General features: G+C 49.6%; 1 protein-coding gene across 1 annotated transcript; it reads left to right on the plus strand.

Moving 5' to 3' along the window:
• Positions 1 to 1,239: 1,239 nt before the first annotated feature.
• Positions 1,240 to 26,866, plus strand: LBH (limb bud and heart development). The gene is made up of 3 exons (XM_006094339.3): positions 1,240 to 1,496; positions 3,992 to 4,094; positions 24,228 to 26,866. The coding sequence occupies exons 1-3, from the start codon at positions 1,471 to 1,473 to the stop codon at positions 24,414 to 24,416; spliced, it is 318 nt and encodes a 105-aa protein (XP_006094401.1). The 5' UTR covers positions 1,240 to 1,470; the 3' UTR covers positions 24,417 to 26,866.
• The last annotated feature ends 264 nt before the right edge of the window (positions 26,867 to 27,130 follow it).

Genomic DNA, 27,130 nt, shown 5'->3' on the forward strand with positions numbered 1-27,130 from the left:
TGCATATAAATGGATTCAATACATTCACTACCTTTCAAAGAGCTGGCTGACTTTAAAGCGCATTTTAATTTGCCAAGTTTTTGATACCTGCCCTCCCCCCTCCGTCACACACACACACACACACACACACACACACACGTCCTCCAAGTACACACATAGGTCAGGGTTATAAAGCCATGTTACAGGAGTTTCTGGAGCAGAGGTATGAAGCAATGCACTCCAGCCACAGAGGGGCAGACTCCCATCCCGGCTCTGGGGCTGTGCAGGCTGCCTGCCTGGACAAACCCTTGGAGTTGCGATTCCAGGGCAATGTGGAGGGGTCCCGCCGAAGCTCTTTGTTTCTTCTCCTTGGAGCAGATCTGGGAGCCAAGGCTGGTGAGGTGTGCTGAGCAGCACCCACCCCGCACCCTGGCACCGCGCCGCTGCTGTGTGCGTGTGCGCGCGCGTGTGTCTGTGTGTGTCCAATGGAAAAACCCTAAGACGACACTTCTTTCTCACACAAACAAAACACTCCATGGATCTCAGGACTAGCCCCTCGAACGCTAACGCGACCCCCTCGGTCTCCCCCAGCTCCGTGTCCCCTCCCACCTCCCAGTGTTTCTTTAAGCGCTGTTCTCATTTCCACACAGCTTGCCAGGGATAGAGGGGACCAGCGATCGAGGTGCCGCAGGCGAGGATGCCAAGGAGAGGCCTAGTTTGGGGGATGGACGCTGAAGCAGGGTCCCGAGATGTGGGCTGGGGACGGCGAGTGAGTGCAAAGGAGAGCGCTAGTGCCAGACAGCCAGGATCCAGGGATGGCGCCCTCCCTCAGCCAGCGCAGCGCGGTCGCCAGGCGGTCATGTCCGGAGGAGCGGGTCCAGCGCCCTCCTCAGGCCTAGGGTCCTCGCGACCCCAAGTCCCTAGGGGTGAGTGCTGGGAGGGGGCGCCAACGCGGGCTGGTTTGTAAGCTCGAGGCGGCTTTGACATTGAACTCCAGCCCCAGTTCGTTCGTGCGTGTGCGCGCGCGCGTATCCACGCGCGTGTCTGCGTGTATGAGTCGTGGGCAGGGGGGCGGACTAGAAGCTGCAGCAAACCACGGCCCTCGAGGAGCAGAGCCGAGCGCGCCCCCGAGCTGCCGCCCGCGGGATCTGCAAGCACTGAAGCCATTCATGATTTTGGTGACGTTATTCCAGGAGTGGGCGAGGGAGGGAGGGGCCTCTCGGGGTCGGGCCCCGCCTCCGCTCCTATAAATAAGACTTCCCGGGCTCTTTGTGGGGCCGAGAGCTCAGTGGAGAACCTTGAGCTCCGTCTGCTCTGCCGAGGCAGCTGGCAGTGGGGCTGTCTCCGGAAGACGGACCGCGGACGCCCAGTGCCCGCACTCCGCCGCCTGCCCCCGCCTGCCGGGCCTGTCTGCGCCCGTGCCATCCTTACTCGGGACGCAGTGACCGTTTTTAAATCACAAGGGCGTGGGTCAACCTCCCCTAGGACTTCATGTCTGTATATTTCCCCATTCATTGGTGAGTATCCTGCGCCCTCGGCGGGCATCCATCTCGCGGCCGTGGTTACGGGGTCCGGGCACCTACTCGTGCCAGCTCGGGTGCGAGTGGAGCCGGCGGCGTGGCACTAACCCACCGCCCAAGCCCGTGCAGGAGTCAACGTCAAGGTTGCAAAGATGGGGGTGGGGGGAGGTGGTGCTGAGAGCATAGAGACAAAGGAAGTGAACTCAAAGCCCTCACTTAAGGGGCGTCTGGGAAGGTGTATACATGCTGGTGATGGGGTGGGGGGGGAGAACCAGGGGTCACGTCTGAACCCTGCTAATAAAACTCCCTGAGGGGAGGGCTGCAGGAGCCTTGCCCTGTTCTGGGGGCTGCTGCTCTTCTCGAGCCCCTCCCCTTTTTCTTTTTGTTTGCTTTCAAGTCTTAGCGTCGAGGCCGGCGGCAGCGGGGCTGAGCTGGTGCAGGCGGCGTTTGCAGAGCTCGGTGCGGTGCGGGGAAACGCTTTCCCGTCTCGGAGGGGTGGGGGTTGGGGGGGGAAACGTAACCTGTCTGAAGCCCCAAGCAGCAGCTGGAGCGCACGCTGCACCTTCCCGACCCCTTCCCTCTCCATAGCCCTTAAAAACCGACGCGCTTTTGTGGGGGCTCGGGCTGGGGAGGAGGCGTCCGCCCCGGCGCGGCTAGAAGGAGCCAGGGCCGGGCAGGGGGCAGCGGAGGTTTGCACTCGACCTGGGATTGGGCTGGAAGGGATGCGCACATTGCGGAGCGAGGCCCCAGGCCGCTGGGACTTGCGCCGGCTGCTGCTTCCTTCCTTCCTGCTCCGGGGAAGAGGAGGAGCGGCCGGGGTGCGAGCGCTGGCGGCTGCGGAGCGCGCTCTCAGGTGCAGGCGCAGAGAGCCGGGCCCGGCAGACCAGCTCGGCGCGTTCCTGCTCAGCCCAGGCACCTCCAGAAAGTTCATGCTTCTGACTTCAACTTTCCCGGCCGGCGCGCGAGGAGCGAGCGCCCCTACGCCAGACGAAGAGCCTGGAGAGAGCCCTGTGCGCTCTCGCTCTTCTGAGTTCTTTGGGGGGGGGGATGTCCGGCGGCAGTCTTTCCATGACCCAGGAGGAAAATTCCTTTGCAGTTCCCGCTCCTGACCCAAAACTTGCCCCGAATCCCAGCATCTTCTCTTAGACCCCTCTCCTTCGGGGCTCCCCTTCCCTACCACCTCCGTGGGTGTAAGCAGCCAGGTGCCATATGGGTGAGACTGAAGGCTATTGGAGGCTTTGTGCCCGTGGCCACTAAAACTTGCCAAGGCTCTAACCCCTTAGAGCTCATCGGAGTTATTATCCCCGGAGACATGAAGATTTGGGGTTATTTTATAGTTGAGGAGCGCTTCCCACCCCCAACCCAGATGAACTCTTCAGCATAACTGTGAGATATGCATTATTAGCATCTTGGTAACAGACACACAGGGCACCTGTGGCTCAGAGAAGTCATATGACTTGTTCAAGATCACACAGCTTTTGAATGGCAGAGATTGGACCAGAACCTACTGTGTCTGTTCTCAAATCCAATGTCATTGCTATTCTATGGTATCCATAAAATGAAGAAGCGTCTGGTACCCCTGTTTCCTTAGACAGAATCTCTCTACAGCCCGTTCCATTTTTAATTTTTTTTAAACCATGTGTAAAGGCATGAAAATATTGGGTATTGTGTAGTGAATACATTGACTTTGGTACCATTTGGCACTCTGCTTTCGGGCCCCTGTGTGTGCCCGTGGCTTGTGTGAGGATAATGGAATGTTTGTATCCTGCTTACAGAGTACACAGCACTTTACATGTCTGCCATTGGTGGGCCAGCTTGGCCCCTCTGGAAATTTCCTTTGCGATCAGAGTCCGGGCATCCTTAAGGCTTTTAAAAAAAAATACAGGGATGTTTTTCAAGCTGTGAGTTTGCAGCTGCTGTGGCTGTGGCTAGAGAAGGGGGTTGGATGGCAGATGTGAAGCTTGCAGAAAGCTGACCCCTTGGGGCTTTAAGTGGAACATTTTTTTGGGGGAAAAAAAAGCAACACCAGAGAGAGATTTAGGAAGGCAGTATTATTGGACTTGGTTTCCCTGAGGTTGACCTGTTATTATTATGTAACTCTAATATGCCTTTCCCCAGGAGAAGGGTTGAATTGGTTTTCATATAGACAGATGTGCTCAGCTACCTACTGTTTTGTTTTTTTTCTAGTTCTGTCACTTAAAAGAAAACCCAGTCCCTCTGAGCCAGTGGAGACTAGTTAGTACAGGAGAGGAGGGAAGAGGAGGTTTGCCAGAGAGGTTTTCAGACAATGGGCTTTGTTGATCAAGGTTGAGAGCCCCATGCTCTGGCCTTGTAGGCACTTCCTCGGGGTGTGAGCTTGTTTTTCTGTGAGTTTTGTTTTGAACACCTCTCATCCTGCCTCCAGACACTCCCTTGATCTAGCAGCAGAGTGCACCAAGAGGAGGAATGTGAAAGTGTGTGTTTGTTGACTTTTGGTCTGGGTTTCTTGGCAGCCCTGACTATCTGAGATCGGCCGAGATGACTGAGGTGATGATGAGCACCCCATCCATGGAGGAGATTGGCCTCAACCCCCGAAAGGATGGCCTTTCCTATCAGGTGAGTTCAGTATTGGGTTCCTTCTAGCTCTGCAGAGCCTAGTAGCTTTTGCTGGGCCTGGTGGCAGACTTGATTCTGCATCCCAGTGCCACTAAGAGCTGTGTGACCTTGGGAAAGTCCCCTAATGCCAGTAAGCCTTAGTTTCTTTGCCTGTGAAATGGGGCAACAATATTCTTTATCTCATAGAATTGTGGTGAAGATTCACCATGATGATAGAATGTGTATAAGGCACACATAGAACCTGGGATACAGTAAGGATTCAGCAAACATGAGCCGATGCTATTAATTAGTCATCCTGGCGGCTGTGGACTCTCCCATTCAAGGCAGCTAAGGAGGAAGTAATTTGCAAAGTCAGTTCAGACAGAACTTCCCCTCCCAGCCTGGCCTTAGGCAGTGGGAGCATTGCTTTGAGGGGCAGCTAATGGGGAAGGGTGGTGTGGTGGAGGAATAGCTGTGTCAAAGCTTCTTTCTTCCGCAGGACGATGGTTGACCAACTGATTCCAACAGAGTTATTGTTCAAACTATTTAGAATTGAAGAGAGCTTTTTCCAATCAGAGGCTATGTCAGGGGCCATTGCTGGGATCTAGCTTAGAAATTGTCCTGTGTGGTGGATTTAAAATACATAAAGGACCAAAAATGTGGCCTAAGTAAGAGCTTTGGATTCTCAGCACAACGCTCTTTCTGACCTGCCATGTTGCTCCTCCACTCCCTCTGACAGCGGCATTGGAACCCCTGTGGTTACCTGTGGGGCAGATTTCCGAGGAGAGCACCTAAGTTATTACATTAGGAGTCTGTTTTTAAGGAAAGACCTCGGGGCTAAGGAAATTGTGTAGGGTGGCTGGCCTGGGGAAGAAATATGGGGGGTGGGGGTAATGGGCCCATTCAGCAGATACTAACTGAATGTCTGCTGTGGGTCATGCACTGTACAGATGATAGTGAGAGCAAAAAGAAGGAGAGAAACATTGATTTGTTGTTCCACTTATTTATGTATCCATTGCTTATTTCTTGTGTGTGCCTTGACTGGAGATCGAACCCGAAACCTTGGTGTGTGGGGATGACACTCTAATCAACTGAACTACCCCGCCAGTGCCTCATTCCCTCTTGACCACAGCCCTGAGGGGGGAGTTCTGGTTTTACGGATGAGGAAACAGGCTCAGACTGAGTAGGTGACTTGGGTCTGAAACTACAAAGCCTTGCTCTTCTGATGGATCATGTGTTTGTATCTCGAGTTGGTTCTTGGCCAGGTTCCAGGCTTGCTCTGGCTAACCATTCCTTAGCACCATCCCAAGGGCATTTATTTAGTAAAGGAAGAAACAAATAGAAAGCCAGGTGGGTGCAGTGGAGGGAGGGTGATCAAAGCCTGCCTTGGTGAAAGCTAAGGTTGGGTAAAGGAGATTGACAGGTGACAGTGGAGTCACCCACAGGCATGCTGGGGAGGTTCAAGAAGACCCCTTCGTTTTGTCAGTGTGATCTACCCACTTTTTCTCCCTGGAAATAAATATTCAGGTGGCCTGAGGGGTTGTCTCGGGGGGGGGGGGGGAGGGGAATACCCTTTCCTGGGGTTGTATATCCTCTCCACCCAGAGTGGGTTTGAGCGAGACAATTGGCTCCACAGCCTGTGGGAGGGCAGAAGTTTCCTGGCTCACCAGCTGGGGTGTTTTCAAACACCAGTTTCCAAGCCACTGAATCAGACTGAATCTCTTTGTGGTTACAGGTGAGATTTTCTTTCAGTTCTGAGTTTTAGATTTCCATCACAGGACCTTTCCAAACGCAGCCGTCGGTATATGTGGTGTGGGCTTTTTATATTCACCGTTTGAATTGTCCCAGGATGAAGGGCCAGGTCCTACAGGGCACTTTTCTCACGCCGCCGTGCTGGGTCTGAGGGAGAGGGCAGGTGACGATGGGGGACGGGGCTGCAACACAGGGTGAGGACGGCTGAGTTGGGGTCGCAACGGCAGAATGAAAATCAAATCACCTCTGGGCTCCTGAAATGTCTTGGCGCTGCCTGAAGAACAGGCCCTCAACTCTTCCCTATGGTGCTGGACTGAGGGCCGCCATCCAGTTCTCACAGCCCCAAAGGAAACTTGTCCCTGCTGCTGGGGTGGGGACACTGTCCAGTTCCAAAATATCTTTCCTGGAATTTCAAAGCACTCTTTGAAAGTTTCACAAAATTTCAGAAAGGTCTTCTGGTTGCCTGGTGAAGAGAAAGCTTGTCATCTTTAACCAAGCAACATTTAGTGGCCACTTGGTAAGTGTAAGGTGCTGTGCTGGGCACCTGCACAGAGCGGGCTCAGGGCTTACGGGGGAAGCCAGCAGGTACATAACAACGGGAACACAGGCAGGCTGGTGAAACACAGGTGGAGCGATGCAGAAGCCATGGTCAATCCAGGTCTGGGTGGCAATGAGAAGGCTTGGATTGAGGTCAAACTGGGGCTGGCCTTGAAAGAAAATTAGGACTTTGAGAAGGCGCCTCCATCTCTGATCGAATTTTGTTGCATCCCCAGATACCCCCTGGCGTGCCCGTGGAGGTCAGGTGTGTCCTGTGGAGGTCAGGTGCGGGGCTCTGCAGAGTGCCGGCTTGACAATGGCTTTATGATGGGTATTCTCGGGGCTCGCTCAAAGCTAGTGCCTTCCCATTAAACACATTCCCACCAGTGCTCTGGGGATTGGCTGGGACTGCATGTGGCCAGAGCCGTCCACTGTGCATGCTCAGGCTGGGCTCCGAGCTGGGGGCGGAAGACCTCAGAGCTCTGTTCTTGGCATTCTGCCTGAGGGTAATAATAGTACGTGGCTTTTCACTGAGACCTGCTTTTCCAAGGAACTGAAAGTGGGAAGGAGACATCAATCCTGACTTGGCAGATGAAATAGAATCTCAGGCTTGTGATTTGACCTTGAAACAAGGTCATAAAGTAAATAGGCACACGGGGCTTTGTCAATCATTCCCCCACCTTCCAGGCCTACCGAACACGAAGCTTTCCTGATTTCTCTGCCCCAGGTCTGACCTCTTTCAACACCTGTGGCACATGGTGCTTTGAAATGATGCTGCACTGGGTTTTGAGGTTATGGGTCCCACCTTACCTTCTTCCTGCTCAGATCTCTGAGGGCAGGGGGATGACTTCTTACCCTCTTTGTGCCCATCAGCCATCACCCTTCTTACACCCCTCCCCAAATCAAGGAGCCCACTGGCTCAGGGCCTTCACAGAGCAGGCGCCGAGACAATGGTGGTTGTTTCAGCGATACCCAGTCTCCTGACTCTAAAGCTAGCCAGCCTCCCTTCTGCCTGAGGACCTGTGAAGGTCCTCCTTAGTCTCATGCCGGTCACAGCTTTACAGAAATGCCTTTGTATCCCCTGAAAGATTCAGGCAAGCCCGATTTTTTGTGCTCAGGAAGTTAGTGCTATTTTGTGAGCATTGTATAAAAATTGACAGAGCCAGTGCCTTGGTTTGTCTTAACATTTATGTAGAGAGTCGATATGAGAAATTCATGTCTGTGTACTCTCTTGGCATGAATTACAACACCCACCAGTTGGGTGAGTAAATGGTTACTAGAAAGTCTGAGTACATTTTGGGATGGCTGTGGGTGGCAGCCAGCTCACTGGGCTGAGGGGGAGGGTCTCGTTGAGGACATTTATGTCCCTGATGGCTGCAAGTAGCCCCCCCCCCGCCCCCGCCTCCTCCCACACACACACACACTGCATCTGTGGGTCTCCTGGGGTCCTGCCCTGGGATAGAATTTATGCCGCCTAAGGCCTTCTTCCTTTCCCTAATTCAAGGAGGCAGGTCAGTGCTGCTTTGCACGGCCCTGGCTCCAGGGGCTCTAAGAATGAGGCGTTTGGAATGCCTCTCTGATTGGGTTTCCTTCCATGTTGCCCATGATTGGCCTGGGTCCTGAATAGGGAGGGGTCCTGAGCATTTGCTCGGGGACACGGATGCTGCCACAACCCAAGGGCCCCAGCCCAGCAGCTGAGCTTCTCCAGGTTTACTCCCTTGCTAAGTCCCTTCTAAAGCATCTGGACCAAGATCTGATGACTTTATCCTTCCCTAGGTTCTTTAAATTCCTCTCTGATTAGTAGGCGTGTCCCTTACCGGAGCCCTTTGTGTTCCTTCTGCTGGTCTTGGTCACGTACTCCTACCACCTGATGCCCATCCACCAGTCACACAGGCGGCTGGCTCTCCTTCTCAGGGAAGCTGGTAGGATGTGCTGTCAACCAGGAGTGAGGTCTTCACACACCACCGTGCCCCGTGCCCATGCCTTCCCTGTGATCCACAGAGCTCAGAGCTTCCCTGCGTCATCCCCTGCATTTCCCGGGACTAGAGGGAGGGATATCCTGGTGTTTTATATGGTAGGGAGGAGGGACAGTGGGGGTGACCTATTCTTGCCACAGCCCTGCCATTTGCTCTTGGCAGTCCGAGCGCCTCGGTTCTAGCTCTGCATAAGGGCGGGTCTAAAGCATGATGCTGGCTGAGCTCACCTCTCCCTGGACCGAATTCCCAGCCTCTTCTAGCTCCCTGGCCCAACAATAACTGGCTCCTTTCTCCCCGCTCCTCACTCTTTATCAGCAGCAGGGAGCAGGCTCGGTTTAGTCACTGAAGTCAGGCAGTGGTTAGAAACGCTGTCTTCACTCACATCTACATGAGCCTGCCTTCCCCCGGGCCCTTCCCACCTGTTAAATGCACCTGTTAAAATACGTGATGGGTTAAGCTTCTTCTCTGAGTTAAGTTCTCAGAGAGGTTCCTGCTTCCTGTCCCTGCCTCCATCTCCCACAAGCCCCTGCTCATGAGGCTGTTCTGGGCATTACCTTTTCAACTACCTGCTTCCTTCTCCTCCTCACCCCGTGTCTCGCGGGTGACCCTCAGCTGTGGTACCCCGCACGTTCTGTGGAGCAGCCCCTTGGAAGTCTCATGGTCACCAGGAAATCATCTTTCACAACATCAGACTTAAAAGGCCTCAGTCGTCCCTGGAGAGACATAAAGCTAAAATTCCAAAGCACTTGGCAGGAGACATCCAGCCATGGACACGACACGTTACTGGAATTGCAGCGAGTTTTCTGTCTCCTGTCCCGTCCCCCTCCACCCCAGTCCCTCCTTGGTACAAATCAAAATCATGTGATGCAAGTCAGGCAGTGAGGGCCACAGGGTGCAGAAGCACGAGGAGTCCGGTGCTTTGGGTGGCGTTGTGTCTGCAGCCTGCTTCTTTTGGAGTCAGCACACACTGTTCAGATCCAGCCCCCTTTCTATGAGGGGCCCAGCACCTTCCTTCCTAGGCCCGAAGCCTGGACACAAACATAGTGTTCTCTGTTTGGAATGCCCCTGGGTGAGGGCCTGCAGAGGGCTAGAATTATTCCCATGGGGGACCCCCCCTCCCCTCTACCTCTCCTCCCACCCCCCTGCACACACACTGTGATCACAACAGTGAGTCTGTAGCCCGTCCAGGGAGAGAACAAGCTCTCTTCACTTTCCGAGCCAACGTGGTGCACACTAGAACCATACAGCCGGCCTCCTCTCAAAGGGCCTGTGTTAGGCCTGACGCCTCTCAAGTGCTGGCGTGTTCATCACGCCTGGAGCTGGGTCTGCGTCTTAGACTCTGCTTTGTTCCTGCGGTGCTCCCCACAGTGTCCTCCAATAGCTGCCTACCGAGGGCTGAGTGGCTGGCTGGACCCCTCCTCCCTCCCTTTCCTGCACCGAGGACGATCCCTCTACCTTGGCCACCCCATGGCGTAGACTTTTGTAGGATCAGCATTTTCTCTATGTCGCCCCAGTCTCCCAAGTTGGGTAGAAAGGAGGACTGCACCATTAGGGAGAGGGATGCGTTTGGGTGGCGAATCTTATGACTAGAGCCAAGAGCTATTCCTGGGTGTCTAGTGAATGTCCTGAAATGATCTCTCAGGCCCGAGTCCTAAAATAATCCTCGGAGGGTATGAAGACAGGCCCTCATTCACACAGACCTCAGAGCTGACGGGACTTCACTCCTTTCCAGTCTGCCAGCCCCGTGCCACGCCTGCTGCCTGTCACCTCGCCACCTGTCCTTCCCCTGTCCCCGAGCCCACCTCAGGAGGAGACTTTATCAGTAAATCAGAGCCTGTGGCTGTGGCTTCACTCCTCGGCGGGGGAGGGCCCCTTCTTGCACAGACCTGTCTTAGAAAAAAAAAAAAATCAGCGAAAAGTTTCTCCAGCTGCTGTCCATCTAGCACAGTGGTTCTCAACCTTCCTAATGCCGTGACCCTTTAATACAGTTCCTCATGTTGTGGTAACCCCCCAATTTCATTGTTACAAATTGAGCATAATTAAAGCATAGTGATTAATCACAAAACTATGTAATTATATATGTGTTTTCTGATGGTCTTAGGCGACCCCTGTGAAAGGGTCGTTTGACCCCCAAAGGGGTCTCGACCCACAGGTTGAGAACCACTGATTCTAGCACTTTGACCAAGGGGATATTTGGGAGCTCCCTCGGCCGCTCCCGCTGGAATTAATTCCCTTGCACTGTCAGAAGCTCCTTTTCAGTAAACTGTACAGAAGAGGTGCCCAAGCATTTAGCTGAAGTAGCAGCAACAACTTGCTTCTCGACCAGGAATTCTATTGGAGCCAATGGATAGGAACGGTCTGGGTTTCTCCGTCAAAGTAGAATTGGCCTGAGCAACGAGGGTGTTCACAAACCTCAGTCCAGAGGTGGTTGGTCCCTGTTACTAGAACACCTTGGATTTAATAGTTGTCCCCAGGCAGGATTAATAGTACGCCTTCTGTCTTTACTTTGGAGAGTGGAAATACTTGCTTTGCCCATCCTGGATTTGAGAGGCATCTTTGGCCTTCCCAAGGGCGTGTGTGTGTGTGTGTGTGTGTGTGTGTGTGTGTGTTATTATAAAGGTAATTTTCATTCCTTTTAGAAATTTAGGAAAAATTATAGAGAAGTATGACGAAAAGAACACCCATATTCTTATTTACTGAACCATTTTGGTATGTTTCCTTCCAGTATATTAATATGCATTTATATTTTTAAAAAACTGACATAATACTGTCTATGCTCTACTGAATCTTTTTGTTCACATACTATAATACGGTGACCGTGTTCCTGTAATTTGGTTTTCTTTGTAAAATGGCATTTCATTTTGTTATGTACCACTTCTTATCGCTGAAAATTAGGTGGTGGCATGTTTTGTTCTTAAAAAGAGCGCTGCTCCAAGCCTCATTTTACGTAAATCTCTGCTTAGGTCTGATTCGTTTCCTTGGAATAAATTCCTGGAAGTGGAGTTACTGATTCAAAGAGATTCAACATTATTAAGCCTCTTGATTACCTTAAAAACAGAAAACAAATCAAAGAGTTTATCAAAATATAAGCTCCTGGCATTGAAAGCTCTAGCAAACAGGATCTCACGGGTGTCAAATCTGTAGGGATGGAATAATGGAGGAGCTTTGTGGACTGAGTCAGAGAGGTGCTTGGTTATTTTAAAGTGGTTAGGAGATGTTGTACATCTCCCTCTAGTTTGTTAATTGCTTATTTTGAGCAGAGATGATAGCAGTTGATGATGTTAGGCAATTAGCCAGCATTGCAAAATAGCTTAGCTGGTGATCATATTCTAGTCCCACAGTGGGTGTGTAGACAAAATTACACATGTATATTTGTACAGGCCCTACTTATCTCCTTTATTCTATTAATGACATCGAGTGCCATGTGACCTTAAGGAGGACCAGTGACGTTGCCTCAGCCTGGCGTCCCATGAAACTTGGACAGATGGACGCTCCGTCCCCTGAGCCATCTTGGTATTTCTGGGGTTCCAGGTCTGGCTCATGAATGGTCATGGTTGAGAAATATTGCTTCCCTGAAGTCAAGCATGGACTGCGCTTTTAGAAGTAGATCTGAACACAATGGAGCCTTGGGCCCAGGGCTCAGGGTCCTTCTGCCCAACCCTGCAGGCCCCAGGTGCTTTGCAGTGAGTAAGCAGCCTTGGCCATAGTCCAGGGTCCACATACTCCTGATGGCTCAAAAAGTTCATTGAGGTGTCACACAGACAAACTTTAAAAATGTCGGTGTAACTTTATGGTTGCTACCTATAATAAGTAATGCTAGCTTCCCATTTGTGTAGAGATAGTTTTATTTTTTAAACAATGAGTAAAGTAGAAATAGAATTGAGCCATATGTGTGCTGGGCGGGAAGGAATAAAGACTTCCTGAGGCTGACATCACTGTTGTTACCACGAAGGAATTTCTTTTCTTCAAGAGTTGAATGTGATCCTCGTGGTTGGAAGCATTCTTAAAGATTAGCTAGTCCTCAATGATGAATTCTGTATCCCTTTGGTCATTTGCCCCTTTGGATATAACAGTTGAACGTCAGGATCCTTCCTAGTTGTTTTCCTTGGCATCCTAATATTGGAGGTTTTCATGCCAGATTACTTTTTAATACACAGAATGTTCTATGTATATATTACTTCATGTTTTAACAAAGTGTTAAAACGGGAGGACAGCTGCCCCTGGGGTTCACAGAAACTTTCCAAGGGATATGACAGCAGAGAGCATTTTCGGAAAATCATTTTCCACATCTTCAACTTCCTTCTGTTGCTTTTCTAAAATTGCATTTCCTGGAGACGGGCTTTGTCAGTTTTCTCTTCCTACCTTTCCTATCACAATTGCCCACCTCCCCCTTATAAGAGAAGGACCTGCCCCTCCCCCTCCCCAATATTTTAAGGTGCTTTCCTCCAGGATATAGAAACCCTGGCAGCATCAAATAAATGAATCATTCAAAATGTTACTGTCTAGGAAGCTCCATAAATCTTCCTATCTATCACATTAAGAAACCAATCTAAATAATGTATCATTGTTCTTAATAAGTATTTATGGTATGTTTACCGATCAGTTATATACTAATAGCTGCAATAAGCCAATTCAGAATTTTTTAAAATTAATAAGCCTTAGGGTCATGAGACATAAAACCTTCAGTCGTTTTTATATACACAAATACCTCTTTTTATTTCAGTGAAGTATGAAAAGCTAATGACTTAAAACTTTCAAATATAAAAATATATTAAGGAAAATCCTATAGGGAAGTAGACTGGAAATATAGTTTCAAGTGGAGAAAGGAATGAGATTTGACTTAAGAGCTTGTTTATGAATTTTTTAAAAAAATAGGCGATTGTTGATATCAAATTGCTGTGGCATACTGAGTGCATTGAAAAGAGTGGCATGAAAGTTTTATTTTAAAAATGTTAAGATTTATAATTTATCAGAAGTTTTAGGTGTCGGTTTAAAAACACATGAAAGGAGACACAGTTTTTCAAAATTCTTTTAGGAGGGACCCAAACAAAATTTTGGATGCATACACTGTTCTTAGAGTGAGCACTGTGGCACTATAGTCTCGCAGGGTGGGAGGGCACCTTTGTGACTGTGCCAGGCTCCTATCAGATAGAGGGATGCACACGGTGGCATGGTGTTGAGTCAAGTAGGTGTTCTTTGGATGCTGCCAGTGCCCTGGCGCTCAGACGCGCTCAGCACAGTGGGATTACGGACTACGAATCTGGGTAGCTGGTCTCTAATCGTGGCTTTGCCACTGTCTGTGTCAGCTCGGGCAGCTCGCATCAGTCAGCTCTTTGGGCCTTGATTCCTCTGTCGTTAGGGGCGGGTGGATTGTGTCACTTTTGTGATTAGAACACTGTACAGGGAGGTGAAATCCGCCATCCTGATCCCAGATCAGCCCTGGAGTTAAAAAATCGGCTTTCTTCTTTATGCCAGCCTTTCTGATCATGAAGGCAGCTTTTAGGTTCCCTTTAAATCTTTTCTAGTTTTAAAATGTATTGACCTTCAACCTTGACCCAGTGGTTCTCAACCTTCTGGCCCTTTAAATACAGTTCCTCATGTTGTGACCCAACCATAAAATTCTTTTCGTTGCTACTTCATAACTGTAATGTTGCTACTGTTATGAATCGTCATGTAAATATCTGATATGCAGGATGGTCTTAGGCGACCCCTGTGAAAGGGTCGTTCGACCGCCAAAGGGGTTGCGACCCACAGGTTGAGAACCGCTGACTTATACAATCCTCCTCTTGAGGGTTCTTTAGGCCAACCGTTCTCACACTCTGGTCTCAGTCCCTTTTACATTCCGAAAAATGACTGAGGACCCTGTGGATATTTGTTCATGTGGGTTATATATTCTGATTATGTCATATGTGGATTATGTCTTTTTAAATTGTATTTATTAATTCATTTAAAATAATAAAACCATTACATGTTAACATCAGTAAGTTTATCATAAAAACAAATCTATTTTCCAAAATAAGAAAAGTTTAGTGAAAAGAAAAGCATTGTTTTTCATTTTTGTAAATTTGTTTGGTGTCTGCCTTAATAGAAGATAGCTGGATTCTCATAACTGTTTCTGCCTCAATCTGTTATAGTAAATAAAGAAAATCTGGCTTATGCAAATATGTAGTTATAAAAAGAAGAAATATTGTAATAGCCTTTTTTTTTTAAAATATATATTTTATTGATTTTTCACAGAGAGGAAGGGACAGAGATAGAGAGCTAGAAACATCGACGAGAGAGAAACATCGATCAGCTGCCTCCTGCACATCTCCCACTGGGGATGTGCCCACAACCCAGATACATGCCCTTGACCGGAATCGAACCCGGGACCCTTCAGTCCACAGGCTGACGCTCTATCCACTGAGCCAAACCGGTTTCGGCTGTAATAGCCTTTTAATATGTTTTTCTTTGATATTTCACCTAGACTCAACAAGTGATGGTTTCTTAAAGGTTAGTGGCCAAGTGGAATCTGAAACCTTCACAAATGAACATTAAAGACCTTCCAAATGTTGACACATTTCATTATATAATGTCAAAAAAATCATATTTATTAATGTCTCCACTGGCTTCATCAGAAGTTCTTCAAGTATTAGGAAACTGTCAAGCTTACAGTGGCTGATACATGTTTCCCAAAATTCTGATTTTTGTTTGAAAGCTCAATTTTTATCACTGGTAACAAAGACCATCAGTCATTTTCTTTGAAATGAGAGGCTCATTTTATTCATTTTTGAGAACATGTCTGCTAAATAATCAAGTCTGGATAACCATAGTTTGCTGGTCATTTTCTCAAGTAAAAATAGTGTTCCGTGGAAAAAGTGGCTAGTTCAGCTTGCAACTCAATCACATAAGTGCTTTTTTCCCCTCGAGACAACCATTGTGCTTTGCTATGCAGCAAAAGTGTTTTATGCTGACTTTCCATTTCATCACATAGAATATTTTAAAAAACAACATGTACTTAAGAGTCAATATTTAATAAAATTTCTGCTCCACTGCAAACATTAAGTTGTTTTTTTTTTAATTGTGAGAAGGAGATGGCGAAAAATATAATCACTACAAGTATAGTTGATATCACTGCATTCATTAATTCTTGCTAAGGTGCCAGCAATTTCACCCACCATTGTTTTTCATACCACTAGTACAAGTGTCAACACAGGAGAAAAGGCAAGTGACATCTTAGTATTGTTAAGGAAAATATGTAACTCCATGGACACTCCCTCTCTGAAAGAACGATGGGAATTGAGCTTTGAGAACCACTGCTCTAAACTGGACAGAATATGTCTGACCAGAGGACAGGAGGACCTTCGCCTTCCTGTGAGTGTGGACGGCCTCCGTGAGATGAGTGGGCCACTGGGAATATAGCCCTGTTTACTTCAGGGTTTTTTTTAGCCTCAATACTGCAGTTATGACCAACTGAAATCCAGGCCTCTTTTGCAGGACCTATGATCAAGCAAGGCTTCCTGCTTGGGAGGGGAAAAAAAAAAAGTTTTAACTTAAAGACACGGAAATCAGCTGATGACCTCAGTGTGGAACAAGGTGGATTGGAGGTGATGGATATCATCCAAGTGGAGATGTTTCACAGATCGTGGGAAGGTGGAAGAGTAGCTGTGGACTGGGGAACCAGCAGCCTAAGATGGACAGGCGAAGCCAGGAGGCTGCCTGAGGCTGGAGAAATCCTAGAATGACTCCAAGTCCAGCAGGGCACAGGGAAGATGAGGTTGGACAGGTCAGGTGGATCTCAGCAGGGTCATGGGAATCGGGAGAGTGTACGGCCCAAAGCAGGCTGCCTGGCCAGGTCATGTGCTGCAGAGGCGGTGCCGACTGAGGCTGCTCGAAGGCTGTGGGCAGGGTGGTAACAAAGTCCTAGAGACTAGAACCTTTTGAGCTCGGCGTGTCAGCATTTTGAAAAACCCTAACTTAACTCTGGTGCCGTGTCACATATAGAAATTGTTTGATATTTGCAACCATAGTAAAGCAAAGATTTATATTTTTGATATTTATTTTATAAATTTAAATGCCATTTAACAAAGAAAAATCAACCAAAAAAATGAGTTCGTGTGTCGCCTCTGATGCGCGTGTCATAGGTTCGCCATCACTGCACTAGAAAGAGTTGTTCCCATACAGGGGTGGGTTTGGTAGGGGTTAGGAAGGGAACCCCAGACAACGATGGGAAGGCTGTGGGACCAGGCCAGGTCTCAAGACTTTTGTCTCCAAAATGAAGAATGAAGGAATGGTTGGACATGGCAGCCACATCAATCTGGGCTTTCCGAGAGAAGGGGGTGGGGCTGTGGGACATTTGGGTAGCACCAAAGGAGAAAGATAGAGAAAGGGATCTGTCATTCTCCAGAGGCCCAAAGTGACTGGGAGGCGTGTCTTCTTCCCAAAGGGCAATGGTGGTGTAGTGGATAGGATGTGGGTATTTTCAATCATCTAAGCCAGGTAACTGCAGGCTTTTCTCACTGCCCTGGAGAACTTGGAGAACAGTCCAAAAGCCCCATCAGCTCACTGGGCCCGGAGAGTTATCGGTAGCAATTAGTGCTAATTAACTGGGATGTGGAACTCTCCCCCTGCAGGATGGGTGTGTGTGTGCGAGATGTTTATGAAAGGTGGTGTTTTCCCAGAGGATTTCCTTTTCTTTTAAGTCAAGGCTAGAGGCTTCAGCATCTTTATTAGCCTCCAATCTCTGTTGGAGTCTCCTCTAGGCTTAGAAACACCAGAGCAGGGTAGGAGAGGGAGAGGTGGCTGTTCCATAGCCCCAGTCCAGGAGAGATCTGAGCGAGGTGAGAGTCTCAAGGATGGAGAAGGAGGTGACTTGCAACTAAATGGAAACTGGAGAATGTTCTTCCCTCCCTGAATCCAGGCAGTAGCCACTCTGCCCCTTTGCTCTAATTTTTCGGTTCTTACCAGCCACATTTCACTTTGTAAAGTCAGTAAAATGTAAATAATAATGATGGTGATGATGATGATAAAATAGCAGGAGGCAAAGAACGTATTTCTTGCCTTCACTTATTGTTAGGGGGCAAAAAAGCAGGGTGTACTTTTCATTTTAATTAGTTGCTGCTGCTCATTCATTCAGCCCTTGGAGAGCAGGATATTGGTAGAGATCTGCCCATTGTTATAAACCAGCCCCTCCTAGGAAGGAATAAACACACAGAGCCAACACATTGTTGTTCTCCAGGAGAAATAAGACTCTGGGGATCCCAGGGGCAGGAGGGGCCTGACTTACCCATGCAGTAGGCTGAGGGAGAGGCGAAGAATGCAAAGACCTCCAGCTCTAGGACTTCCACCGAGAGACCAGGATCTGGACAAGGCAGTGGCTTCCATCCCAGCTGGCGAACCCAGGCCCTAGGAAAACAGGCACTGGGAGGGAAGCCATGAGGTCAAACCATTTCTCCAAAGAACCTGACCTAGAGTTTGTGAGCACAAGCCCAGTAGTGCTGCTGACTTGCTCCTGTCCTAAGCCACAGCTAGTGACTTCCCAGCCCCTCACTCTAAACCAGTGGTTCCCAAGGTGCCCCCCCCCTGGGGGGGCAATTTGATTTTTAAGGGGGGGCAATTTGAGAATGAGTTCTTAACAGTGAATTTTTTGCATTTCTTATGGTTCTAGCGGCCTCATATACAGCATATAAAGTATATATTGTAACATATTTATGCATTTCAGTTCTCTATTATATGTTTTGAAATTTATTTGCTATTTTTTCATATCACTTTATATTATTATTTTTTAAACAATTTCTTAGTGATTTCTTCCTCAGTACTTCCACTGTCCTTTCGTTCTTTTATTTTTCTCTTTCATGGATGCCGTGTTCTTTGGAAGTTTGTTTAGACCGAGTTAATGGCCTTTTAGGCTTCCTCCATGTGAATAGGAGTTCACCTTTTGAATAATAAGAATTATATGTCACAAGGGGAGGGGGAATCAGGATTTTAGAAATGCTTAAGTGGGACATGGCCAAAAAAAGGTTGGGAACCACTGCTCTAAATGGTCCCTGGAGACCCCAATTTTACCTAATAAGAACCATCGTTAGGAATTTAAAGTTTACAGAACATGTTCACATATCCCTGTATTTCAGTCTTTCCAAAGCCCCATAAAATGGGAATTAGGATTAACCCCAATTTATAGAGGAAGGGTTGGGGGATGGGTCTCCACTTCTTTGAGCCTGACGGGTACCATGATGGCGCTCAGCATGCAGCCTCATGGAAATCTTGCAACGATACTATAACAAGGACATTCCCTCCTCATTTTACGCAGGAAGCAGCTGAGGCTCAGAGAAGTTAAAATGATGAGACCATGGTCATGGAGACAATATGCTTTCGGGGCCAGGTCAAAGCCAGGTGTTTAGACTCCCATGGGAGCGGCCATTTCCCACAGCAGGTTGGAGGGTGCCGTTTTCCCTCGCTGGAACCAGAGCGGGGAGAGGCTTACACAGAAGCAGATCACTCTCAGTTCTTTGGGGAGCTGCCTGATTATTCATCTCAGGCCCTCAGCCCTACCTCCCCTTTCCACCCACCCAGCAAAGAGGAGCTCCCGAGGTCTCAGCTTGCAGAGCTGGTAATTAGCCCTTTGTGTCCAGTTAGCCACCTTTCATCCCCTCTACTTGCCGGTGTCCGCTTTCCCCGTTAGCATCTCTCAGCTCTTGGCCGAACCCTCCGCCCTCTTTGTGGCCAGCTCAGGCTGCTTGTCAGGGATGATGGCTGAGGGACGCACACAAGCACACAGGGGAGGGCTGGTCCAACCAGAATTACTCACATTTTCCATCCCAGGTGCCAGACGTCTCTCTCCTCTCCCTACCCCAGAGACAGCCAGGTTTAGATCACCTGGCGTCGAGGCAGACAGTTGATAGCTAGGCCCCCAAATTTCAGGCCTTTGGAGCCTTGGTATTGCCTTTCAGGTCCCCTCCATGGCTGAAACGGGAGCTGACTGACTGGCAACTTTTATACTTAAGCCAAAAGCCTGCCCACTAACTCATCCCCAGGGCTCGCCCTCAACCCCAGACTTCTCTGCTGCACGGCCGCCTGTGTTGGTCCATCAGCCAAACATCCCGAATTTTCCTGGACAGTCCTGCTTTCGTTGTCCTCCTATTTACACGCTTATGTCTGTGCCATCCAGGGCAGTTGCCACAGGTATAAACATATTATATTTAAATATATCCTATACATGTATGTTAATACAAACGAAAGAAAATGAACATGTTTAGCCTTACTTCAAGCGCTCAGTGGTCACACGTGACTAGTGGCTACTGTTGGGCAGCGCAGGTCGGAAACATTTCCACGATCACAGAAAGTTCTGATCTACACAGCCAGAAATTCTAGTGTCCCGGCTTCCAGACCACATCTCACCGGCCGTGTCTTCCTCCTGGAAGGGCCTGAAGTTCCCTTGACCTTTCGAGTGAACCCATCTGAGTTCCCAAAACGTCAGGGCCTCTTGGCATCAGAGGTCACCTGGCAAAGGTTGCCCCTGAAGACGTGTCTCCCATGAAATTCACCAGGACCGCATTTGCGTGCCTGCTGTTTCTACACAGCGGATACCTGGGGCCCGGGGTATTCTTGATGTGTTTGATCTTCAACACATCACTTCATTCATGAAAGAGGGAACTTGGTGTCTATTAGCTTAATCCAGACCATCAGCCCCGACAGACAGCCCAGTGTGACAGCTGGATTGTGGAATCCAGCACTGGCAGAGGGAGGAAAGGGCCGAGCTGAGAGAACCACAGCCTGCCCCCACCCCCTGCCCCCAGGCCTTCACCACCCTATTGTCTGTGTCCAAGGGTTATGTATATATGCAAACAAGTTCTTTGGTTGATCTCTTCCTGCCTTTTTTTTGTTAGTTTTTTTTTCTTTTCCTTGTCCAGAGAGAAGGGGCGCTTTGGGGTAAGCGGTTTAACCAGAAGCAGTTTCTTTTTGGAACAGGGGCAATTCCTTATTCCCTGCCAGTTCCTGCAGGCCAACGGCATGCCGGGCTGGCCTGCCGCCTCAACCCTACCTGTCATGTGCTTGGCAAGGCTGACTTGAGTCCTTTTTTCCACTGCCTTCCCCACCCCGGCAAATAGCAGTTGCAACCTCTCATTTTTCTGCTGCCCAGATGATTAAAAAGCATGACTTAGTGGAAAAATCTTGACCTCCTTAGGGTCAGCCTCTTCAGCAGCTGTCGGAGATAAGAGTGCGCTGGTGAGATCCTCCTCTCGCAAGGCTTTCTGTCTGTGTGCAAGGAAACGAGAAGCTGTTGGTTTCTGGGTGCCTTTTGTTTGTCTTTGGAGAGAGCTACAGTCTCCAGAGTCATAAATTGGTATTATCTACTAATAAAATCTTTGATGGAAGGGTTAGATTATTATAGTGATTTTTAAAAATGTAATTAACAGGCTTTGTAAAAAAAAAAATTTTATGGGTTTTTGTGTATTTTTTTTTGATGGTGCCTGCTTTGAACAATTCAGGGAGCAAAGTTCTCTGGCAGCTAAGCAGTATCAGAAGTTCACTGCTCAGACTTCCCCCAAGGACGTCAGAGACTTAATTGTGCAGCTGCTGGTATGAAAGGCATTGTGTGGAGTTATGTTAATTGCTGCGTTAGTATGGCTGCCTCTTGTCTGCAGATTCCTGTTGAAACGGCTCCAGAAAGGACATTCAAATTTGACTTTAGCATGTGTCCTCACGGCATTTTATTATATTTGGATTTGCCAAGCACTTGTACCCATCTAGTGAGATACGAAGGTCACTTTGCTTCTCAAAAGGAGAAACTGAGGAACGGGTGATTGGGAGGACTTGGCTGGGGTTATACAACTGATGTCAAGGACATAATGAGAATTGGTGGTCTTTGGCTGGATGCTGTGTTATCAAATGAACACATTACTTGAAGTCCTTGAGGTCTGAGTTTGGGTCCCGGATCTGCCACTTCCTAGCTCCATGGCCTTGAGGAAGTCACTTGCCCTCTCTATACTTCAGTTTCCTTATCTATAATACTAAAGGCCTGGTGCACGAAATTCATGCACAGGTAGGGTCCCTAGGCCTGGCTGGTAATCAGGGCCAATCTGTGGGGCAAACAGCAGGGACCCTGCTGGCACCCACCTTGGCTGGCCTGGGGCCTGCAGGCTGGGGGCAGCTCCTGCATTGAGCATCTGCCCCCTGGTCATCAGTGTGTGTCATAGCCACCAGTTGTTCTGCCGTTCGGTCGATTTGCATATTAGGCTTTTATTATGTAGGATGGGGATCACACCGCTGCTTACTTCAGAGGACTATTGTGAAGACGGAGAATCTGATCTGGGATGTGTCACCAAGGGCTGATCGGCAGATAAGCCTGGCATGTCTCCCATCATCATCGTTATTTTAACACACACCCCCACCCCACCCCTGCCTATTTTAGCTAAAGGCCTGCTTCCAGCTTAAAACAAACGTCCATGTTCTCCACCCTTATTATCCTCCTCCTCTTACTTCTTGTCCCTGTCACTCTTGCTCAGATGGGTGATCACAGTTAGAATCTGGCTGCCATCTCTTTCATCTGGGAGTCACAGGGCAGGCACAGCCCTGGGCTTGCGGTCAGAGGGTAGAGGTAGGGGGCCGAGTCTGGGCCAGGTGCCCATCTGTTGATATTTCACAGCTCTTTCTCGGGTCCTGAAGATTTAGAACAACTGCTCGGACTGGGAAGCTCAGCTGCCCAGAGGGTCATCATGGGGCCCCTGGCAGCCGAATGAGCCATTGAAACCCACAGTCTTGCCCACCCTCCCTGGCCAGTTTTCTGTCTGTAAAATTGACATGTTCACCCAGTGGCATCTATTCATTTTTCAGAAGGTACAGGCATTGAAAACAGAAGATCTGGGTTTGAATCCTGGCTCTTCCACGTGGCCCTCAGAGCCTCAGGTCTCACTGCTCTTGGGGGTGGTGAGGCCGAAAGGAGGTGATGTCTGAAAGCTTCGTAGACTTGTGTCGTCACACACAGGGAGAGGCTCCTGCTGCACATGAAGAGAAGTGAGGAGCGGCCCAGAGAGGCCCTTGACCCTCTCCCGTCTCAGCACTGGCAGGTCTGTGTGCACAGCACAGTCTGAGGGCAGAATTACAGGGCTGGCCACACCAGGAGGAGAAAGCCAGCAGTGGGGTCAACCTGCTCGTGCTTTCTTTCAGCCCCACTCCCCCAGCCCCTCCCTTGCCTTGTTTTCCTCCAGGCTGCCATTAAGGTACTTTTTATAAGGCTTGTTAAGTCTTTAATGATGCCTGGTTGTGCAGCTGGCTTAAGGCTTAATCCCTAGCAATAGGGCTTTATTGGATAAATGGTTAATAATCACTTGTCTGCAGGGATTGGGGAGGTTTCGGCGAGGCCCATGACTCCCGGCAGCCCCGCGTGACCTGTGACGTGGTTGGTGACTTGACTGGGACAGCATTGCTTGGGGTTGGGGTGCAGGAAGATGGGGCACCCTCATAGCACCACGGAAGGCCTGCGATTGTAGGAGAGCATTTCTGTCTCTGGGGAATGGAGGTCGCCTGTCTGTTGCCGTGGGCCTGTCTGGATCTGAGCCAGGCATCTCTTCAGATGTGTGTTTCTACTCAGTCCTGGTTTTGCCTTCCTTTCTTTTGCTATTAACGAGCCGTGTGACCTCGAGCAAGTCTCCTGACCCCTCTGGGCCTCAGTTTGCTCATCTATCAAATAGAGAGGTTGGAAGAGATGGCCTTGAAGGTGCCGTGTGATTCTGAGAGCCACAGAGGCTCCTTCTTCAGCTCTGGGATGCGTCACCGAGGACTGTGAATGGCAAGGGACCAGCAGCCCATCGGATTAAGTACTTAAACTGCTGGGCAAAGAATTGGGTCAGCTGTAGTCACAGGGCAGTGTATGCGAAGGGAATACACAGAGGCCTCGATTTTATAGTCTGGTTTGGGGTTTCTCCCACTTCTGGGCAGGACACACAGTAGGCATTTTTTAAAAGCCTCGTTGATGGGACTCTGGAGAGAAGTAAATTCTTTCAGGTGTAGAGCCATCAAGGAGCCAGGAATTGTTCACAGATGAAAAAGGAGCCTGGGGTTTTGTCCCCAGCCTGCCTGTGGGTGGGAGCCACGCCTCAACCCTTATTTGGCCTTGACTGTTCAGTTGAAAGGAGATCAGGACCCATCTATTGGAGGAGTGGGGGTGGTCCTGGGGCACGGGCACAAAAGTCAAACAGACCTGGGTCTGAATCTCCTTCCACCACCCATTTCCAGGCTGCATGGCCTGGGCAGCCTCTTTCTCTAAGCCTGGGATTCTTTAAGGTAGTATCAGGAACACCTGTTTGTCAGTATGACTATGTTAGTTCAAAATTATATATGTAAAGCACCTGGTAGCTGGCTCATACAAGGTGTCTGTCAGTAATGATCCTGAGAGGAATTTTTTTTAAATTTAAAAATTGATTTGAGAGAGAGAGAGAGAGACATTGATCTGTTTTTCCACTTATTTATGCATTCATTGGTTGATTCTTGTATGTGCCCTGACCGGGATCGAACCCATACCCTTGGTGTATCAGTGCGACACTGACCAACTGAGCTACCGAATGAGACCTGTCAGACTGCCAGAGTAAAATGCTTGCTGTAAACAGATGTGGCTTACTGAGGATGACATGGCTTTGAATGATTTTATCAGAAATAAAATAAAACAAATAATGCAAACAGAGCTACCCCACCTTTTAGACTAGGTGGTGCTGCCCTGAAAACTTGCAGCTTCAAGTTGAGGAATGCTTTCCCACGTTGCCCAGAATTCGCTTCCCGGCTGCTGTACCCCGGCTTAGCACAGTCCATGGCATACGGCAGGTGCTCAGCCCTGCCCGCGGGTGTGAGATGAAGGAAAGGAGTTGCACCTTTTAGATCTGTTCGTGACCGGGCGCTCGCTCTGCTTTTATTTCAGATCTTCCCTGACCCGTCAGACTTTGACCGCTGCTGCAAACTGAAGGACCGCCTGCCCTCCATAGTGGTGGAACCCACAGAGGGGGAGGTGGAGAGCGGGGAGCTGCGGTGGCCCCCCGAGGAGTTCTTGGTCCAGGAGGATGAGCAGGACAACTGTGAAGAGACAGCGACAGAGAACAAGGAGCAGTAGATTCCCACCGACGCCCCGCGGGTCACACCAGACAGCATCTGTACCTGAACTGTGTTCTTTCCCATTGTGATGGATGAAGAGAGTGGGCCACAATCGTTCTGCAACGTCAGACCAGGCTTCCGTTTTGCTCCTGCGAATCACTGAGTTGGTTTTCTTTCCCTTTCTTTTCTTTTCTTTTTTTTTTTTTTTGAACTGTGTCGCGCCCTGGAGCCCTCTGGGGCACTTTGCAAGGCCTTCTGAGAAAGGAAGCTGCTTCGAGCAGGGGTTGGGGGTGTGGGGAAGCTTTGGTTGTTGAGATCAGTATCTGAACTCAGCACCTAGAGGCAGCGGTGGGATTCCAGGGGGCTCTGCGGGTGGGGGGGATGGGGCGTGCACAGCGATCAAGGAACATTTGGGCTAAGAAAACAAACACGGGACAAAAGAGCAGATGCACGGTTTAAGGAAAGCATTGAGCAGGGAGGTGCAGCCAGGAAGTACTTACTTCTCAGTGAGCCATCTCTCTGCTGCTGGGGCATCAGACAACCAAGTCTTCATCTCTCTCCAGCTTCGCCCACCGCCAGCCTTTGCTTTCGTTTCAGGTGTGTTGCCTGTTACAGGGGAGGCGGGTAGAGGAGAGCAGTGCACCCTGGCTGCCTGCAAAGCCAGCCGGAGGTGATGCTCAGAAAGGGAAAGGCCCCCCATTCCTTCTCCACGGCCCCTCTTCCCCTGGCTGTGGCGGGTTGACATCCCTGCGGTAAGCTGGAGTGGTTGTTTTTAAGAGGCAGTGCTTTTGAGCTTCTCTTCCCTTATTTATCCTTTTTGCCCCGCCCTCCCTTGCCCCCCATCTTCCCCCCTGCCCTTTTGGGAGTAGTGAGAGTTCTTCCTGCCCTTGTCGGGGGACTGATGTGGACACTTGGACATGAAGGTCCCCTCCACACTTGCTCTCAGTCTGAGCAGAGGCTCTCCCAGGCTGGCCCCTCTCTCTCCTTACCATGCCCTCCCAGCCCCTGGCCACAGCCATGAGGCCCAGGTGGCTCCCAGCCCTGCAGTGGGTTCCAGCCACCCGAGTCAGTTGAGTACCCACTCCCATGTGGGCTTGTGGCCTGCTTTCCTGGTGGGAGCTGCATGAAGAGCAGAGGAGACTTTCTGTTTCTTGTTGGGGAGGTGACTAAGTTAGTGTACATCCCGAGAGCTGGCAAAGCCCGGGAATTATTGGATGGGTGAGGAGGCTCTTGTGCAGCAGCCTGGGGATCCAGTTTGACACTAAAGGGTGTCATGAGATCCCTGGCTTCTCCCCTGGCGTTCCTGGTGGGAGGACGGCGTGGCGAGGGAGCATCGAACGGTGGTCCTCCTCACTCCCCACCTCCCGCCTGCCCCCCGCAAGGGCACAGTTACCCAAGAAGGTTAGCCTTGGACTTAGAGCTTCTTATAGTTCAGAACCACCAGGAGCTGCACAATGCAGGACGCTCTTCATCTCTATCTCAGAGCAGACGGTGCTGCCAAGAGGTGGGCTCAAGAGCAGCCCTGGGGCTGAACTCTGCCCAGCGAGGCACCCATGTGAGCCCTCGGGTGTCCAGTCAGTCCAGGGTGACCGGGTTTGGACTTGCATAAAGGTTGTATTTAATACCTCAAGGTTAGTGTGGCTCTGGGGAAGGTTGGGCAGGAGGACCAGGGTGTGCTGTTGATACATCAACAGGGTTTGGTTCTGGGCAGCCGACACTCTCCCATCCCGCCCCCCCCCCCTCCCTTCCTCTGTGTTGACTGCTTGTGTTACTCACACCGATCGATGGCAATAACTTCTTCCAGCTCCTCGAGGAAGTGGGAGAGCCCGCAGCCTGCACTGGGGGTGTTTCTCTCTTGCTCTCCCTTTCCTTCGGTTTTGGCTGCGGAGACCCTTCCCTCCCACTCTCATTCCCTCACAGCAGCATTTCTCATCCTGTGCCTCCCTTGGGGATGGGGTCCTGCCTTTTAAAATCCTGTGTTTCCATGTCCCCCTCCAATGTGCTCCCCTGTATCATCTGTCCGTGTGATGGGAACGTGCTTGTAAACTGCATAACAGATCTACTTTGTGTATATGTGTGTTTATGGGGGTGGTTTATTATTTTTGCTGGTCGCTAGACCCCTTTGTACGACCATGTGGAGTCTGAGCGGGCCAGAGGCTGACAGCTAAAGTCAGGACCCTCAGCGGTGAGCCTGTTGGGGGGACCCAGTCGCTCTTGGACAAGTGGCTGAGCTCCTGTCTGGCCTCCTCTTTTTTTTTTTTTTTAAGTATCTTGTGTGTATTTCTAACTGATCGTACTAAAAACAAACAAACTAGTATTTCAGTAAACATGCCTGTTGTAAGATGAACCTCCTGTAACTTCTATCTGTTCTTTTTTGAGGCTCAGGGAGAAACTAGCTTTTTTTTTTTTTTTTCCAAACTACTTTTTGTCACTGTGACAGTTGTAAATAAAGTTTGAAAATGCTTTCCACTCTGGTCTGGTTTCCTTCTTTTATTCCTGCTCCATTGCAGCGGAGAGAGTGCGAGAGAAACCAAGGTGCAACTCTCAGAGGTGGCTGGGTAGGGGGGAGCCCATGTGAGGTTCCTTATATCTCACCTGCTGGACCTTCCAGGGTAAGCCCATCCATGTTTTTATTTTACAACTTGGCTGAATGCAGGCAGCCTGTTTTTCTATGCCTGTGTTTCTCAACTCTGGATGCACATCAGAATCACCAAGGAATATTTTTTAAAAATA

The sequence above is a fragment of the Myotis lucifugus genome, unplaced genomic scaffold (assembly GCF_000147115.1).
Source record: "Myotis lucifugus unplaced genomic scaffold, Myoluc2.0 scaffold_134, whole genome shotgun sequence".
Taxonomy (NCBI): Eukaryota; Metazoa; Chordata; class Mammalia; order Chiroptera; family Vespertilionidae; genus Myotis; species Myotis lucifugus.

What these genes read in the sequence shown, in the direction of transcription:
- LBH (XM_006094339.3), top strand. Translation starts at nt 1,471, where the DNA reads ATGTCTGTATATTTCCCCATTCATTG. An exon ending in GTATATTTCCCCATTCATTG is followed by an intron (nt 1,497 to 3,991) that starts GTGAGTATCCTG and finishes GTTTCTTGGCAG; the next exon opens with CCCTGACTATCTGAGATCGG. An exon ending in AGGATGGCCTTTCCTATCAG is followed by an intron (nt 4,095 to 24,227) that starts GTGAGTTCAGTA and finishes CTTTTATTTCAG; the next exon opens with ATCTTCCCTGACCCGTCAGA.